The sequence below is a fragment of the Medicago sativa genome, chromosome 7 (assembly GCF_051527215.1).
Source record: "Medicago sativa cultivar Bolivia chromosome 7, Bolivia_mono, whole genome shotgun sequence".
Lineage (NCBI taxonomy): Eukaryota > Viridiplantae > Streptophyta > Magnoliopsida > Fabales > Fabaceae > Medicago > Medicago sativa.
Genome location: NC_140755.1, coordinates 11,520,185 through 11,537,189, shown reverse-complemented (window position 1 = coordinate 11,537,189; position 17,005 = coordinate 11,520,185). Strand labels below are relative to the sequence as shown.

Below are 17,005 nucleotides of genomic sequence, written 5' to 3'. Positions count from 1 at the left end.
TATATATGCAAATATTGCTCAAGTCGGTATGTAACTATGTAGAGTGAGAAGTTTTTCAAAAAGTAATGTGTGTAACTTTTACTTAGGATATATGTGGATTTATAATTATGTCGAGTGAGAAACTACGGTGAATCATTGTGATATCACAACGTGCGTCTCAGTGTGATTCTTGGCGTAGTCCTCGATGTGGTCTATAGTTAACGTAGCTTGTCTGGTGCTTGTTAGTTGGATCGGTCCTGAGTCTAATCCAAAACCTAAATTATAGTCCACAACTATTGCAACCAACCTAGACGTGACAAAAAGATTTGAGAAATGTTAGGAACACTCTCTTTCCAGCACTCTCTTAGAACCCACTCTTATATTTGATGAAACTCATGTGGATCTCACCACTTCATGTGGCATCCATTTTCAAAGTGTGGTATCCATGTGAATTTCACCTAATAAAAGAGTTAGTGTTAGAGAGGGTGTTAAAAAAATAGTGTCCGTAGCACTTCTCGAAAGGTTTTTGATGTTGCCAAAACTACAATGCCTCTATAGTTGAGATTGTGTCGATCATATTTGATCGCAATTCTCCATAATATCAAAGACCGCGATACGACTCGACCACTGTTTAAAACTTGGTTGTAAACAATGCAGCTCAGCTATGCAGAAGTAGCCAAAGTAAAAACAAGAGTGGTCCCTAAATTGTTCAGAAAACGGCAAAGAACAAAAAAACATAGGGAAGTTACACACGTACACATATACATAAAACACCAACGTTAGATAACCCCACAACACAACACTCTCTCTCTTCCCAAAACACTACCATCCACTCTACGTTGCGTAACCAGTTTCAATTCACTTCACCAAATTCACATGCAAAATCAAACTCATCTTCATTTCATTTCCATCATCTTATACACATTTATATTTTTACTCTTTCTTCATTTTCCAACACCTTACAAACCATGTGCTCTTCACTGTCACATATTAACCCTACCCTCTCACTCACTCTCTCTTTCATGTAACTAATAGTACTCCTTTGATTCATCACTCTCTCATGGTTCTTACTCTTCATCATCAACCATGCCCACCTTCTCCTCTCTCCCTAGGTACCATCCATCACTCTACCAATTTCATCCTTCAATATCATCTTTCAATTGTTTCACATATTTCAAACATTAAATTAAAATGTGCTCTCTCTGGTCTCAAATAACAAAAAAGTTTATGTATTTAATCTAAATTTAGATTGGATACACGAATTTTTTTTACTTGTATTTAAGATCAGATGGAGTACTACTGGTTTTTCAATTTATATATTTTTTAAAAAAATCTCTACTAAATATGTTAATTAACGAGGGAAAATATGAAATCACTTTGTACACTGTCATTAAATTTTGTGACGAATGAATTAGAGAGAAATTTCAAAAAATTTCTGTCGAATTTTTTATCATTTTATGTAGTGATTACCCTTAAGTTATTTATCCACCAATTATACACCATTGGATCAAATTCCATCTATGTAATTTCAACCATTTTCTACTTCTCAAAGGGCATTTAAGTGTTGATAATATGTGTTTTTTTCTCCTTGTAGACTTGTAGTAGTGTATTAGTGCTATTTTATGATGATTTTGATATGAAATAGTTGAGTTCTTCAAAATTCTGATGTATGTTTTTGTTACAGGTGGATTGGTGGAAAATTCTTGGGAAGGAATCCTAGCAACACAATCAACAACGTTGGTGACAGCAGTGATGACCCTGGAGTTGCCGTCTCAGCAGACGACAACCCAGTAATCAGCATGGTGGAGTGTTACGCATGCACACAAGTTGGTGTGCCAGTGTTCCACTCCACCAGCTGTGCAGACAGTTGTCACCAACCCGAATGGGAAGCGTCCGCCGGTTCCTATCTAGTTCCAATCCAAAACCGTCCCGGAAAATTCGCAAGAGCAGTATCAAAGCCAAATTGGGGAGTTTTAGGCAAAGTATTAGATCCAAGAAGCAAGCGCGTGCAATTATCTAACCGCGCGTTGTTGTTGGCGCGTGGAGTTGCTCTAGCTATTGATCCGTTGTTTTTCTACGCGCTGTCTATAGGGAGAGAAGGGTCGCCGTGTTTGTATATGGATGGTGGTTTAGCGGCGGTTGTTACGGTGGCGCGTACGGTGGTTGATGCGGTGCATTTGTTTCATGTTTGGTTGCAGTTTAGATTAGCGTATGTGTCGAGAGAATCGCTTGTTGTTGGATGTGGGAAACTCGTGTGGGACGCACGTGCCATTGCTTCTCATTATATGAGATCTTTCAAAGGTTTTTGGTTTGATGTTTTTGTTATTCTTCCTGTTCCTCAGGTATGAAATTTTCCATTATTCTTTTTTTTTTTACTCAATTATTATAATATTTTTGTGGGATTTAATTTGATATATATCAACAACTTAAATCTTTTTTATATACATATTCATTTAATCAAATCATCATTTTTATTGATAAATTTTTAAAATACCTTAAAATATCTACATATCATGATTTGATCAAATGTATGAGTAAAAGAGTTTTATACGGTTAATATATAAAGATCCATTTCTAGGTTATGATTTTGAATTGAATTCATATGCATCGATATAAACATATTTTACGTTGGCATTGAATCAAAATCGTCAAATGCACCGACAATGTAAAGATATTTTACGTTGTCACTGAACCAAAATCGTTAAATGAATGAAAAATTGTGATTTTGATCATAATCACCTTTAAATTCAGAAACATGATTATGATTAGTAGTGCATAGAAATTAAACTCTACATTATTTAGTTTATTTTTGTAAATTAAACTTTTAGATGAAATGATATTGTTTATGTTTGAGATTGTTTGATGTGGTCCACTAATATATTTTTGGTTCACACGTTGTCTCTCCGGTGTTGGAAAATTCTTCAATTAGTTTACTTTTTTAATAGTTATTGTTTTTTTAATAATGTTTTTGTTTTTACTACTTGGTTTACTTTTATTAGATTAATAAAGAATAAATGCTTGACTTACATACAGTTTAGTTTGATTTGTTTATAGTTTATACTCTTGAATAGATAGTTGAGTCCACTTTTGATTGGTTTAATAATTTTTTTTTTTTGACAGATTTAGTTTAATAATTTTAAATTTTTAAGAATGAGTAAATATTCAAATTGGTACTTAAAAGAAGCACTTTTTAAAAATGAAAAGTGTAAATTTTATCTTTAAAAATTTTAAACGTGGGTTTAATCTTTTGTTCTTTTAAGGATAATTATGGAAGATGTTTTAGTTTGTTTATACTATCAATGATTAATTGCCCTACAGCCCCACACACATGTGAGATTTTTAAATATAAAATTGATGCTTTTCAACTTATGGTTCTATGTGGTTTTTATTTGTGACCAACTTGATTATATATTGTAACCAAGAAAAAACTGTTTATTTATTGTTGGATAAAGAGGACGAAATAATTGATTCTGGTTCTATGTGGTTTTTATTTGTGACCAACTTGATTATATATTGTAACCAAGAAAAAACTGTTTATTTATTGTTGGATAAAGAGGACGAAATAATTGATTCCTGAAATATTGTGGTCTACTAACAAAAGATTTTGATACTTTCTATTCTTTGTTAAGTAATTATGAAAATAAAGTTTAATTTTTGAACAATAAAAGATAAATATAAAATAGTTCTTAGAGAGTAATACTGAAAAAAGTTATTTGAGTCCTATAGACACATGGAATAAATTAAATTGTTGAAAACAAATTAACTTAAAAATAAAATATTCTAGTATGTGTATTTTTTTTTTTTTGATAAATAGTATGCATATTTTTTGGATAATAATATTGTTTCTATATTTATTTTTTGATTAAATAATATGGTTTCTATAGTTTTTATAAAAATTTATCTCTTTATAATTTGAGCTTAAATTTTCATTACAATATAGATTTTCTAAAATTCTATATAATTTGTTTCTCTTTTAATTAGTCAAATTCCCACGCAAAATTGCACATATGTGAAAAAAAGTCGATATCCTGTTACTTGATTATTGCCTTGTTTTAGATTCGATTACTGCTTCAAAATGACTCAACCAATATACCTCTAAATAGCTCACTAAGTTAATTTTTCTTTATAAATTGATCAAAACTATCACATTAAACTATAAAGTTTATATGTGACACAGTAGATATATTTTCTTTTCAAAAGTAACATAAGTGATAACTAGTCCTTGATATGTTTGTTCTTCTTAATTCTGAATAAGCTTTTTTTTGACAATCTGATTTTATTTTGTTTGCAGGTTGTGTTTTGGCTAGTAGTACCAAAATTGATAAGAGAAGAGAGAATTAAAATCATTATGACAACATTGCTATTGATTTTTTTGTTCCAATTTCTCCCTAAGGTTTACCATAGCATATCTATGATGAGAAGAATGCAAAAAGTCACAGGCTACATCTTTGGCACCATTTGGTGGGGATTTGGACTCAATCTCATCGCTTATTTCATTGCTTCGCACGTAAGTAAACCTCGCATACTTCAAAAATTATAGCCTCGTCACTATTACCAAGTTAGAGGGGGAGCCTTGACGCAACGGTAAAGTTGTTGCCATGTGACCGAAAGGTCACAGGTTCAAGTCCTGGAAACAGTCTCTTGTGTAAAAAACAGGGTAAGATTGCGTACAATACACCAAAATGGTGGGACCCCTTCCCAAACCCTGTGTATGCGGGAGCTTTAGTGCACCGAGCTGCCCTTTTTTTAACTATTACCAAATTATCATTAAGTAACATAAATAGTTTATATATAAACACTTCTAAGATAAAACGTTATGCTATAATTTATAGGTTGCTGGAGGGTGTTGGTATGTTCTTGCGATTCAACGCGTTGCATCATGCCTTCAACAGCAGTGTGAAAGAACCATTGGATGCAATCTTTCTTTGGCATGTTCAGAGGAGGTATGCTATAAGTCCTTGTTACCAGAAGGAACGATTGGAAATCCATGTGGTGGAAACTCAACGATGATGTCGAAGCCTATGTGCTTAGATGTTGACGGACCTTACAAATATGGGATTTACCAATGGGCACTTCCAGTCATATCCAGCAATTCCTTGGCTGTCAAGATTCTTTATCCCATTTTTTGGGGTTTGATGACCCTCAGGTAAATTGGGCTATTTGAATTGACTTATTTGAACTTATCTACTAAAAGAAACACTTGTCAAACTGTTTGGGAGAGCTTTTGGAAACAACTCATGACATGTCCATAAGCTGTTTCCAACTTATTTCCATAAGTTCTCCAGGGTAGCTTATGAAAACAGCTTATAACGTTTATGAAAACAATTTGACTTAATTATATCTTGAACTGTTGGGAGTGTTAAAATGTAATTCTGGTAACTGGTGAAAGCCTAAAATCTTTCTGAAGTTTAATTTCATAAAACAATGTTTCCTCAATGTGTTAGATTAAGATGTATCCAAATAATATTCTATTTCACATAATAATCCCTTGATTTAGTTAACATCTATGTTTTTCCTAATCCCTACTAATTCTTGCAGCACTTTTGGAAATGATCTTGAACCCACAAGTAACTGGCTAGAAGTGATTTTTAGCATATGCATTGTACTCGCTGGACTATTACTTTTCACTTTGTTGATCGGAAACATCCAGGTATCCGAAGTAGATTATTATTGGATTTGGATTGCAGCCAATCACAACTCGCACATTCACGCAATCAGCATATTGGTGACTTTTGGATCAAGAACAGGCGGTCCAGATTTTAAGTTCAGTATTTGAAGATTAAAAGTAAAAATTCAAATCTTCTTGATTTCTGAACAGTTTAATCTTGATCCAAAAATCGGCGATGGGATGATTGTGTAAATGTGTCGTGTGGGATCGGCGACTGCCGGAAATCCAATCCAATATTGTTACAAATAAATATGAAAAATTCTAGATATTATTACAGTTATTGAAAAACTGTTTCCTATTCAAACATGGTCTAACAATGGGACTATTTCTACTATGAAGGTATTCCTACATGCAGTCATGGCAAAGAAGAGAAAGATGCAGCTGAGATGTCGAGACATGGAATGGTGGATGAGGAGGAGGCAGTTGCCGTCCCGATTAAGACAAAGAGTTCGGCATTTTGAACGGCAGAGATGGGCGGCCATGGGAGGAGAAGATGAAATGGAACTGATCAAAGACTTACCTGAGGGTTTGAGGAGAGACATCAAGCGCCACCTTTGCTTGGACCTCATTAAAAAGGTTAGAAATATTCATACCTGCAAATGAAACAAATTTGACCGTAAAGTTGCCTGAAGAAGATGGATAAATTTCCTAAGTTGTTAGATTAAAAATAATTAAGGGAAGAAGCTTATAAAATGATCTTTCTTTTGTGATATATAGTAACCTTTCCTGATAAGTAGTGTCTGTTTGTGACAGGTACCATTGTTTCACAACTTGGATGATCTTATTCTTGACAACATCTGTGACAGGGTGAAGCCTTTAGTCTTCTCTCGAGATGAAAAGGTATTAATGATATGAATCGATAAACAATTGAAATTAGAGACCGAAAGCATTCCATTTGAAAAAAGGACTTCAAAATGACGATCATGGTTCTTAACTCTTTGATATGTATCCTTGTGGAACAGATAATTAGAGAAGGAGATCCCGTACCAAGGATGGTGTTCATTGTTCGCGGACGCATAAAGCGAAACCAAAGTCTAAGCAAAGGCATTGTAGCAACTAGTGTCCTCGAACCAGGAGGTTTCTTAGGCGACGAACTACTTTCTTGGTGCCTTCGACGCCCTTTTATCGACCGGCTTCCAGCTTCCTCAGCCACATTTGTTTGTCTTGAATCAACTGAAGCATTCGGTCTTGATGCTCAAAACTTAAGGTACATAACCGATCATTTCCGGTACAAATTTGCAAATGAGAGGCTAAAGAGAACGGCGAGATACTACTCGTCGAATTGGAGAACATGGGCTGCAGTTAACATTCAACTTGCTTATAGACGTTACAGGCAGAGGACTAGAGGTCCGGTGACTCCTGTAAGGGATAATGGAGGCACTGAGCGTAGGCTTATGCAATACGCTGCAATGTTCATGTCAATTAGGCCACATGATCATCTTGAATGATAAAGTTCTGTGAATGCAATGGAAAGAAGTTTGAACTCTCCACAGGAATATCACATATCACAATTTCGACCACATCGGCCATATATTTCTGCATTTTGCGGCAATATAAAGATTCTCAGCGCAACCGCGACCACAATTGCAATTTAAAACCATGTGATAAACTTGTGTCCATGATTGGTTTTATTTATTTTTATTTATTTGGTTTTTTATTTTGGGGTTATCGATCCTCAATAAATTTTATGTGAAAATAAACCCTTCAGACCTTTGAAATTGTTATTTGAAAATCGTGAAATAATTCATGATATGTATAAAAAAAGAGAGAAATAGTGATTCAGGAATCATTGAATTCCTGTTCATTCATTTTTTATGAGATTTGTATTTGAACAATTTCCTTTTAAGGCTGCCTTGTACTTATTGAATAAATAATGAAGGGAACTATAGTCAGATTTGTTTTGTTTCAATCTTAAGAAGTTTCCTTTCTATTAAAAACAAAAATAGGGAACTATGTATCTTAAATTTCAAGTTAGTAACTTGTTATGAATATTACATTGGTCAGAGTGAAACTAACTCGAGTTGTTTAAACGAGATGCCCAATTCAAGCCTTATGGATAAAAAATGGAGTAAACAGTCATTTAGTTATTATATGTGTAGGCCATTGTCACTACAACCCTTGAATATATCGAAATAACAAAAACATCCTCAAATGTGTCTTTTATTAAATGATTTTACATACCAACTTGAATAGTGAAATCGCATTCCAACACACATACCAACTTGACTAGTGAAATCGCATTCCAACACACATACATATTTGAGGACTAAATTAGCTAACAAAAGACCCATTTAGATTTGTTTTTGTAATTTTGATGCATTCAAGGACCATTGTGACAACGTCTCACATATTCAAGGATCAAAATGATTATTCACGCAAATAAGAGTAATTTGAAGTTAAACAACTAGATTCCTCATTTAGGCATCGCTTTGTAATTTGATATAACCACGGACTATTGTGACAACACATCACATATATCAGAATAAAAATGATTGTTTATTCGAAAAAAATTGGCTTGGAGATAGTTAGCTAGGTTCTTCGACGAAGATTATACATGGACAGGACGGTGGATTTTTCGCACCTATTATATAATTTTTATAAAAAAAAAACTATTTATATTTGGCATGAGTACTTATTTAATTTCATAATACAAATAAATTATAGATAATTTAAAATAAGAGTTAATTGTAACTTCTGTGAAACAGTGTGTGATTTGGCAGCAACAGAAAAGAAATAGACAAACAAAACAGAAAAGAACCATTTCCTATGATAACGGTTTGTGTTGTGTCCAAATTTAGAGAAAAATTGATTGGAAGTGAGATCATCATTACCTCTAAATATAGCCAACCATATCTGCCAATCCCATTTCCATTTTTTTCTCTCTCTTACCAACCTACCTATCATCACAACAGCATGGATCATCAAGTTTCTCATCATCACCTTTCATTTCATCATCATCCTCCTCATACTGCCTTTCTCTGGGGCTTCCTCAATTCTTTTTGGAGCCCTGGATTGTGCTTATTTCAATTCTAGAGCCACTAATCTGCTACTACATGTTCAGATTCATTAGGTACCACATTTTGTTCTTGAATCTTCTTGTTTATCTTTTGTCATTGTTTTCAAAAGGGTGTATTAAAAGTGAAAATTTTTGTATATCTCTTTACCAAGGTTTCAAATTGTGATGTGTCTAATATAGTTTGATTGCGGTTGCGATACGGTTGTGAAAATTTCAAAAACTTCTATGTCGCGATTCTTAAACGGCAATTTAAAACCATGTTGAAACCTATAAATTTTTTGATGAAAACAAAATGTACATATGATTTAAGTTTTGCAAGAAAAAAAGTCTAATCAAGCCGAACATTTGTTGTAATTGCGGTTGAAATATAATGATTTTAGAGGTCTCTCACCATCACAATCATAATGGCGGCCACATTGCTGAAATTCTCTGTATTTTGCGCAATATCAGTATTCGCAGCATAACTGCAACCACAATTTAGAAACAAATTTTATCTATTATTATTGTAACATAAAAAAGGAGCCAACAATATAAGTTTTTGACATTTCACAATTTTGAAGAGAAGAAACAATGTTGCTAACCTTTTACTACATGTGATTATTTCTGTGATAGGTACCTTATTGTCAGTGTGGAACCTGGCATATCAACCTGAAATGGGGTTGAAACTTACAAAGCAGGGTTCACCACCCAAAATTAGTAGTCCAACAAGCTTGCAATTACATGAAAGAATGATTCATTACCTTACCAAGAATTTTATTCGTAACTTGGTATCCAAGCAAAGGAGAAGAATGCTTATTGCTGGTTATGATCTTGATATGTCATATATCACAGATAGAGTATTAGCAATGTCATTTCCTGCTGAACGTATGAGAGCAATGTATAGAAATCCTCTCTGGCAAGTCAAATCTGTGTTGGATATGAGACATCTTGAACATTATAAGGTATGCAAGTTTGAATCACCACCATGTAAATTTCATAGTACTACTAGCATCTTACTTACCGTTAATAATCATGTTTGTTAATTAGTTCTCTATGTGAGTAAATTCTCGGACTATGGACCGATACTCGAAAGTTGTTCGAAAATCTAACCACGACAGACAAACATTGTCTTTTGAGATTAGAAGTGGATGACACAATTATTGATTGAAGCATACCACTTTTGAAATTTTCAGGTCTATAATCTGTGTATAGAAGAACATTATGATCCAGCACAGTTCTATGGTCGTGTGGAAGAATACCCTTTTGATGACAATCATGTTCCATCTCTTGAAATGATTAAAGATTTCTGTGAAAGTGTGAATTCATGGCTGACACGTGATCCGAAAAATATTGTAGTTATTCATTGCATGGTATGAGATTTCACATTCACAATTCCAATTTTCGATGCAATAATTGCGTCACGCAGTTTTCGATCTCAACCGTTCTTTAAGCTCTTAACTGCAACAAGTTACATGTTTTCTTCTCATTTGATTTCAATGATGCAGGCAGGTAAAGGTAGAACTGGTTTGATGGTGAGTTCATACCTAACTTATTGCGGAATGTCAGCAGATGAAGCTCTTCAATTATATGCAGATAGAAGGACAACCAATAATGAAGGAGTAAGTTAATGTTAGGTATAATTCCTACAATTTGAAATGTGAATTTATCTTCATCAACCATCTGTGTAAAAAGTTTTACACTATCAACAAATCAGAATTAATCATATGTATGACTTTAGAAAGAGTTTTGATTAAAGTTAAACGTTTTCGACGATCTAACCATTATGATTGATTGAGTATGAAAAGTCTTTACACTTATCAGGTATCGATACCAAGCCAACGACGTTATGTAGGGTATTGGGAAAGTTTACTTTCTGTACCTAGAGGTGCTGGATATGGACCTCCAAAGGTGACTTTGCCTCAACCGTGTAGCAGAGAATTGCGGCGAATCCGGTTGTATGACACTGTCAACATTGACACAGTATTCTTTGTTATATCAGAACTGCAGGAGGTTAGCTTCATCACAATTTATTTATGAAATGTTTTACCACATTTGACCAAAATATGTTTCTGGTAATGGTTCAAGGAACTCACATTAATATTTAAGTTTGTGTGCTAATTTTGACATGCTGAGGCTAGTGTTTGAGTTAATATTTGGATTCTTGTTGCAACACTTTCAAATACTAGCAACTGTCTTGAGAAAATCCTTAAATAATGATAAGCTGCAAAATTTTCTTTGTATACTTACCAACATGTGTTATTCCATTTTTTTGTTGATAGATTCCTAATGAGGTCTACCGTCCATCAGTGGAGGTTTGTCGGAGCTGCTGTAGAGAAGTTAAGAAAGGTTATCAGAGAACAAACAGTCCTTGCTATTATATTTCTATTCCTCAAGGTGATGAAGATGGAGAACAATCAGAAATAGAAGAACCTCGTGTTGTAGTTCAAATGGATACAGAGTCTCCTGCAATATACCAGAAATCTTGTTTGGACCATTATTTTGATAAACCTATAAAAGTAAGTTATAAGTTTTTATCAAACATAATACAGTATTTTTCAAGTAAACCGTTAATTTGGTTCCTAAACTATCATTTTCTCTTCTATTTGATCTCTGAACTACTAAATAGTCTCTAAAATATTCACAATTTACCAGGTAACCGGAGATGTACGTGTGATATTCTACGAGAAAATGATTGGAGGCCGTCTTTTCTACTGCTGCTTTAATACAGCTTTTATTAGGAACAGCTTACTACAGGTAATCTCATCCTTCTCAGGAAACTGATAAATACATCGAAGGGAATTGAACCTGGAATCACTGCATTTAGAAAAGCACACAGTTACACGCATTACTTGATTGCATGAATGTGGGAAATTCCTGATAGCATGGGAGCCGGATTCGACATTACCAATATAAGTTGAAAATAATAACAATAGAATCCACTGTGAGTTCAACTGATTGTGTTCACTTTTGTAACTATTTCTTTTTGCAGCTCACAGTAAATGAATTGGACAAAGTTGGGAAGAAAGGAAGATCAATATGTGGCCCTACTTTCTGCCTGGAATTATTGTTTGGTCCTGCTAATACAGGGTATTCATCATCAAGTATATCTATTGGTGAAAACTCTAGTGATGATTCATTATAATATGTCCACATATCTATACAAAAAAAATAAATATGAAAGATCGCGACCCATTCTCTACACAACTTGTTTTAGTAACATATTTTCTGCAAAATGATCCCAACAATGAGTCCCTTACTGTGTTGTGTAGTAGTGCACTGATTTCTCTAGCTGTCTTGTCGTCTAATTTTTCATAGGCGAAAGGCATGAGTGTAATTCTTGTATTGTTATAGTGATTGAATAGCAATTTTCAGAAAATGAGGCTCATAGCATTATAATAAACAAAGATCGTCATTTTCTATCTGGGTTTCTAATTCTATTTTGTCTTAACCCTCCGGTTTCTAAGGAAAACGGACACTAGTAATTTTGAATTCGGCTGAGGTCAGTAAAACTCAACCAAAGATTATTTCAGTTAGGGTTTGAACTCAAGTACTCCTGATTGATCGACAGTAAGTTAATGTTAACAAATTTTCAAATCTCAAAGGATTTCCAAATAATAAGTCTCAAAACACAGAAAAGAAATTATCAAGACAGAGAATGATATTCGAACCAGCAGCAGACCATTTACGTTTTTTTTTTTACAAATGGTATTATAGGACACATCAATCATTCTTTGAGCATAACATTTTGTGTTTCCTTGATTATAATACAAACTACTGTATGTCAAAATGAATCGAACTAGGAACATAAAATCCTTGTCCTCACGAGTCAATAATACCAAAAAAATACTCAACAAAAAAAAAAATTGCACATAAGTTGCATCGTTTCCCATGGCTACGAAAATTGGGATAGTAAGCACATAAAGGAAATATTACAGTTTTAACAGATGCATGGCATTATACGGTGAGTTCTCCATTATCATCTGTAAGGCCTGTCCGCCATGCTTAGGTGAATGCAACATAGCATTTGCTTAGCTAGTTTGCAGGAAAATGAATCGGGGTGATCTAGTGCTTGCCTGTCTCATTGTCAATGATGGACGAACATACAATTAGTAGGTTAACTTCCTGGTGTGAATGCTGCTAGGTCAATAATGATGCCTTGCGCTTTGCATAGTCTTCGACAACACTGATTGCATTATTGCTATGACGCAGCGAAAACTCTGCCAGTAGAATTTGTCTTTCTTCAACTGTCAAATCCCCATGACGGCCCTGCAAATGCCGTGAAAAATTCAGACTTCACTAAATGCCAAATGAGTTGCAGAAAAACCAAATATAATTTATAGAACTATACATGATTTTAATATCATATCAACAAAATTAACTTCTTATAAGAGCAAAAATATAAGAACTTGTTTCTTCCAATATGTATAGAATTGTAAGGCGTTTGATTTTTCTGTTCTAACCAGCAAAGTATTTCTGTATCAGATTGAAATTGATATGTACAGGTATGCAATACCACATAAAGTATAAAATTAAAATCATTACCGTGCGAGAAATTCTATCACAAACAGCATGGTGCATGAGGATTCCTGCAGCAACTGAAACATTGAAAGAGTCCACCATCCCTTTCATTGGAATACTGCAGTGCAAATCTGAGATTGCCAAAGCCTCGTCACTAATACCCCTGCAAAAAGAACATAACACCTTAAATATAAACAAAAATCCGAGCAGAAAATTCGAGCCCAAGTTACAAGAAATAGAACAACTATTTAACATTGATCCAACATACAAACAAGCTCACATTTGCATCTTCAAAAGTATTACATGGAATTTTCTTAATCCAACCGCATATCAAAAGCACCAACACTAAGGAAATATATAATATTATTTTTCAAAACTAAGTCAAATTGAACTGAACGAGCTTTACTAATAATACATCTATTATTAATTCATAGAAATAAACAACTAAGACAAGAGACAGATATGAAGGAAATAACCTATTTTCATTCCCGACTACTATTGCAGTTGGACAGGACCAGTCCATGTCATAGATAGAAACCTATACACAGCAAGAAAAGGTCAGTTAACTTCACTGTATGACATATGAGCATTTTCGACACAATTTACATATATAAATACAATGCATCAATACATGATTACAGGGTTCAGACTATTTCTCAGGATATGAACTAACAAAAATAGTAGAGACAAACAATACCGCATCGATTCCCACATGAGTCGTTGCAATTCGATAACCACGTGATTTCAACATTTCAAAGCACTCCTTTGTAGAGTCCCAAAGTTCAATGTCTAACCATTTCTCCGCACCCATGCTTACATGGCGATTGTCCTTATACCTGTGACAAGCAAACTATGTTACACGTAGTAGTAAAGGTTTTCTTAACTTCATTTCAATTTAAATTCACAAACTTCAAATTCATAATTGTGAAAAGTTTTGATCTTGATAACAAAAAGCTCATGAGATTGGCTAAATCTAAAGTAACATTATTCAAGAAGGGTAAAAAATAAAAACATATATACAATAATTCAACATAAATAACTGTTGGCTTAACTTCATTTATGGTTGAGAATGGAAAATATAATAGAATGGAACACTCTTTATTTATAATCCCAACAATAATAACCAAAGAAGCACTGATACAAACACAAATACTGACACTTAAACACCACTGATAATTTAAGAATATAGTAAGGCACCAGACATGCCTTCAACCTGAAGTGTCGGTGCTACATAGATAATAACAATTTTCTACAATAGAGGGGACTTCATACGATAAACGCAATTTTGATTCCACTAAATCAACTGCACTATAGAATATATTCTAATGAAATATAACTCCACTATAATATATTCATAATTAAGTTCCCAAGGTTAAGGTGTTTTGAATTCAACGAAATCAATAAATCAAACCTATTTTATGAAGAGTAAATATCCAAGTCAATCCTTGACATTGTACGGTCGTATAAACCTAATTCTCCATATTATCAATAATTCAAAACTCCAAAAAGATCCCTAGAATTGTAAAATATTAATCAAGATTGTCCATCTATCTAATATCAAATGCATCTCTGACATTATTCAGTTAATTTCAAATTCATCTCTGATATTACCAACTTAATATCATTATAGTCTCTGCAAAAACCAACAGAAGGACGAATATGATTAAAACATTGCAATTTCAAAATCATTTTAAAATATCGATAATGTGAACAACTAGACTCATTGAGTCCTATAATTTCAAGCACCAGTTAGGATATTCAATCACTTCATGAATCCAAATGCAATGAGTTTGTAAGGCCTAGCTCAACTGGCAATGCCGAGATTGTTAGGCCGAACATTTTCCGTGGTTACCTGGGCTCAAACCCAAGATATCCCCTTTGTGTGTGTGTGTGTGAGTTTTCAGTGGTGTTTGTCACTCCGTCTACAACAACAACAACAACAACAACAAAGCCTTATCCCACTAAATGGGTTGGCCACATGAATCAAATTACGCTATAATATTTTATCATAAACAATATTTCGATCCAATTCACTAATCTTTAGATCTTTTTTATTAGTTTTTCTTATAGTTTTTCTAGGTCAAGCCTGGTGGTATTGACTTGGGACCCGGGAGTGTGCTCCTCCTCAATATCTCAGGTTCGATTCTCTCTGGTGCCAATTTAGGTGGGCTAATTTAGCTTCTTCAGGAAAAAAAAAAGTTTTTATAGGTCAATCGTTGCCTCTAGTGATACTATACTCTATCTGATCCATTCTCATTACTACAACATCTATATGTCTTCTCTCTGAACGCCCAAACCACCTAAACCTAGTTTTCCCCGTCTTTTATACTATAGGTGCTACTCTAACTCTCTCTAATAGTGTCACTCCGTCTACAAACCAAAAATACACAACAAATTGAAAAACTAAAAAAAAAAAAATAATCCATTATCAAATTTCACCTCAACAACAATGTAAACACCTTTTGTTAGCATCAGAAGAAACAACATGAACAGACTGAACACCAAGAGCATCGGCAGACCGAAACGCCGCCGAAACATTTCCAAAATCACACAACCCTTCAACAACAAGACAAACATTATAGCTTCGATTCAAAACCGCTTTTCCAAATCTCTCCTTCCTCGTTTCAGAAATACATGGACCAACAGCTTCAATAACTTCAGAACTTGTAACTTCACAACCATTTTCGCATCGAAAACTGTCTAAGTAAGGGAACCAACGAGGTTGAGATTGGTGATGAAGTGGTTTTCGTTGCATTTTCATGAGGGTTGTGACACCTTCGTTGGAGGTGAGGATGTTGTGGATGGTGTCGTTTGGTTGAGGAATAGCGGCGGTTTGTGGTGTGGTGTAGCAGCATCGTGAGGTGGATTTGTGGCGGCGGAGAGAAGAGGAGAGAGAGGGTTTGAATTTGAAGGTGGAAGAGAGTGATGAACACAACATGGTTTTACAACTGCTCATGTTGTTTCTTAGTTCTTGTTACTTTGATTTTGAAGGTGGATAACACAACAACATATATCTCCTCACATACCATGACATGTTTCTTGTTTTTTTCATTTGCAGTGGCCGGGTTTAAACCCCAAACCTTATAATATGCATTGTCCCTAACAATTAACCTCGATATGACACATACAATGACATGTTTTACTGTTTGAATTGACTTATTTTTTAACTTTACGTAAATAAATAAATTTTTATATTAATGTATAAGTATTAATTAACGAAAAATATGTTTTTATAATTTGTTTTTTTATATATTACATTAACAACCTTAATAATGCATATAAATTTATTTATTATATAAGTTGTTTTGCATAAATTTAAAATTAAGTCAATCTAAACGGGTCGGTAGTCTTGGTCATAATGGAATTTAAACTCTAAATTCTCTAAAGAGAATAAAATGTAAAGTAAGAAAATCTAGAATTATTATTATTTTAATGAATTTATGATTTGTTATGATGTATCTATAATATCTAATTTTTTATTTCTTAAGTAATGGTTGATACAGTTTGTTTTATAATCTAAAGTGAATTGTTCACCTTATAGAAGTTGAATTTTAAAGATGAAAATGAATCCTTTAACGTTTAAGCATCAAAGGTATAGTGCAATTCATTCATTTTTATCTGTCATTTGAATTGTCAAGATTATGCCACGTAGACACTTTTCATGTTTGTGAGAAAAAACTTAAATTCTATTGTTGGAAGAGTAAAAACTTGTTCATAGGCGGTTGACCTACTCTTGTCTAATATTTGTATTCGCTTCTAAATTATTTTCTTTCGTTATTCAAGACTCTTACATGTACAATTTATTTTATTTAATCCTTGCTTAATTTTTTGTTGTGGTGTGAGTG

General features: G+C 33.7%; 3 protein-coding genes and 1 long non-coding RNA gene across 4 annotated transcripts; 2 read left to right on the top strand and 2 right to left on the bottom strand.

The window, feature by feature from the left end:
• The first annotated feature begins 937 nt into the window (after positions 1-937).
• DND1 (Cyclic nucleotide-regulated ion channel family protein) lies at positions 938-7,556 on the top strand. The gene is made up of 8 exons (XM_085729917.1): positions 938-1,091; positions 1,664-2,321; positions 4,271-4,486; positions 4,812-5,125; positions 5,518-5,629; positions 5,987-6,223; positions 6,401-6,487; positions 6,610-7,556. Exons 1-8 carry the CDS (start codon positions 1,066-1,068, stop codon positions 7,093-7,095), a joined length of 2,136 nt encoding a protein of 711 aa, XP_085586043.1. The 5' UTR covers positions 938-1,065; the 3' UTR covers positions 7,096-7,556.
• Positions 7,557-8,511: 955 nt separating this feature from the next.
• PTEN1 (Calcium/lipid-binding (CaLB) phosphatase) lies at positions 8,512-12,018 on the top strand. The gene is made up of 8 exons (XM_085729918.1): positions 8,512-8,717; positions 9,276-9,604; positions 9,836-10,012; positions 10,148-10,261; positions 10,464-10,652; positions 10,922-11,158; positions 11,295-11,396; positions 11,632-12,018. Exons 2-8 carry the CDS (start codon positions 9,317-9,319, stop codon positions 11,782-11,784), a joined length of 1,260 nt encoding a protein of 419 aa, XP_085586044.1. The 5' UTR covers positions 8,512-8,717; positions 9,276-9,316; the 3' UTR covers positions 11,785-12,018.
• On the bottom strand, positions 8,753-9,376 carry LOC146904244 (uncharacterized). The gene is made up of 2 exons (XR_015020413.1): positions 9,245-9,376; positions 8,753-9,127 (listed from the first exon to the last, which is right to left on the bottom strand). It is a non-coding gene; the product is annotated as an uncharacterized LOC146904244 (long non-coding RNA).
• Positions 11,674-16,141, bottom strand: LOC146904242 (tRNA/rRNA methyltransferase (SpoU) family protein). The gene is made up of 5 exons (XM_085729919.1): positions 15,620-16,141; positions 13,858-13,996; positions 13,637-13,698; positions 13,185-13,323; positions 11,674-12,908 (listed from the first exon to the last, which is right to left on the bottom strand). The coding sequence occupies exons 1-5, from the start codon at positions 16,114-16,116 to the stop codon at positions 12,780-12,782; spliced, it is 966 nt and encodes a 321-aa protein (XP_085586045.1). The 5' UTR covers positions 16,117-16,141; the 3' UTR covers positions 11,674-12,779.
• Between the last annotated feature and the right edge of the window lie 864 nt (positions 16,142-17,005).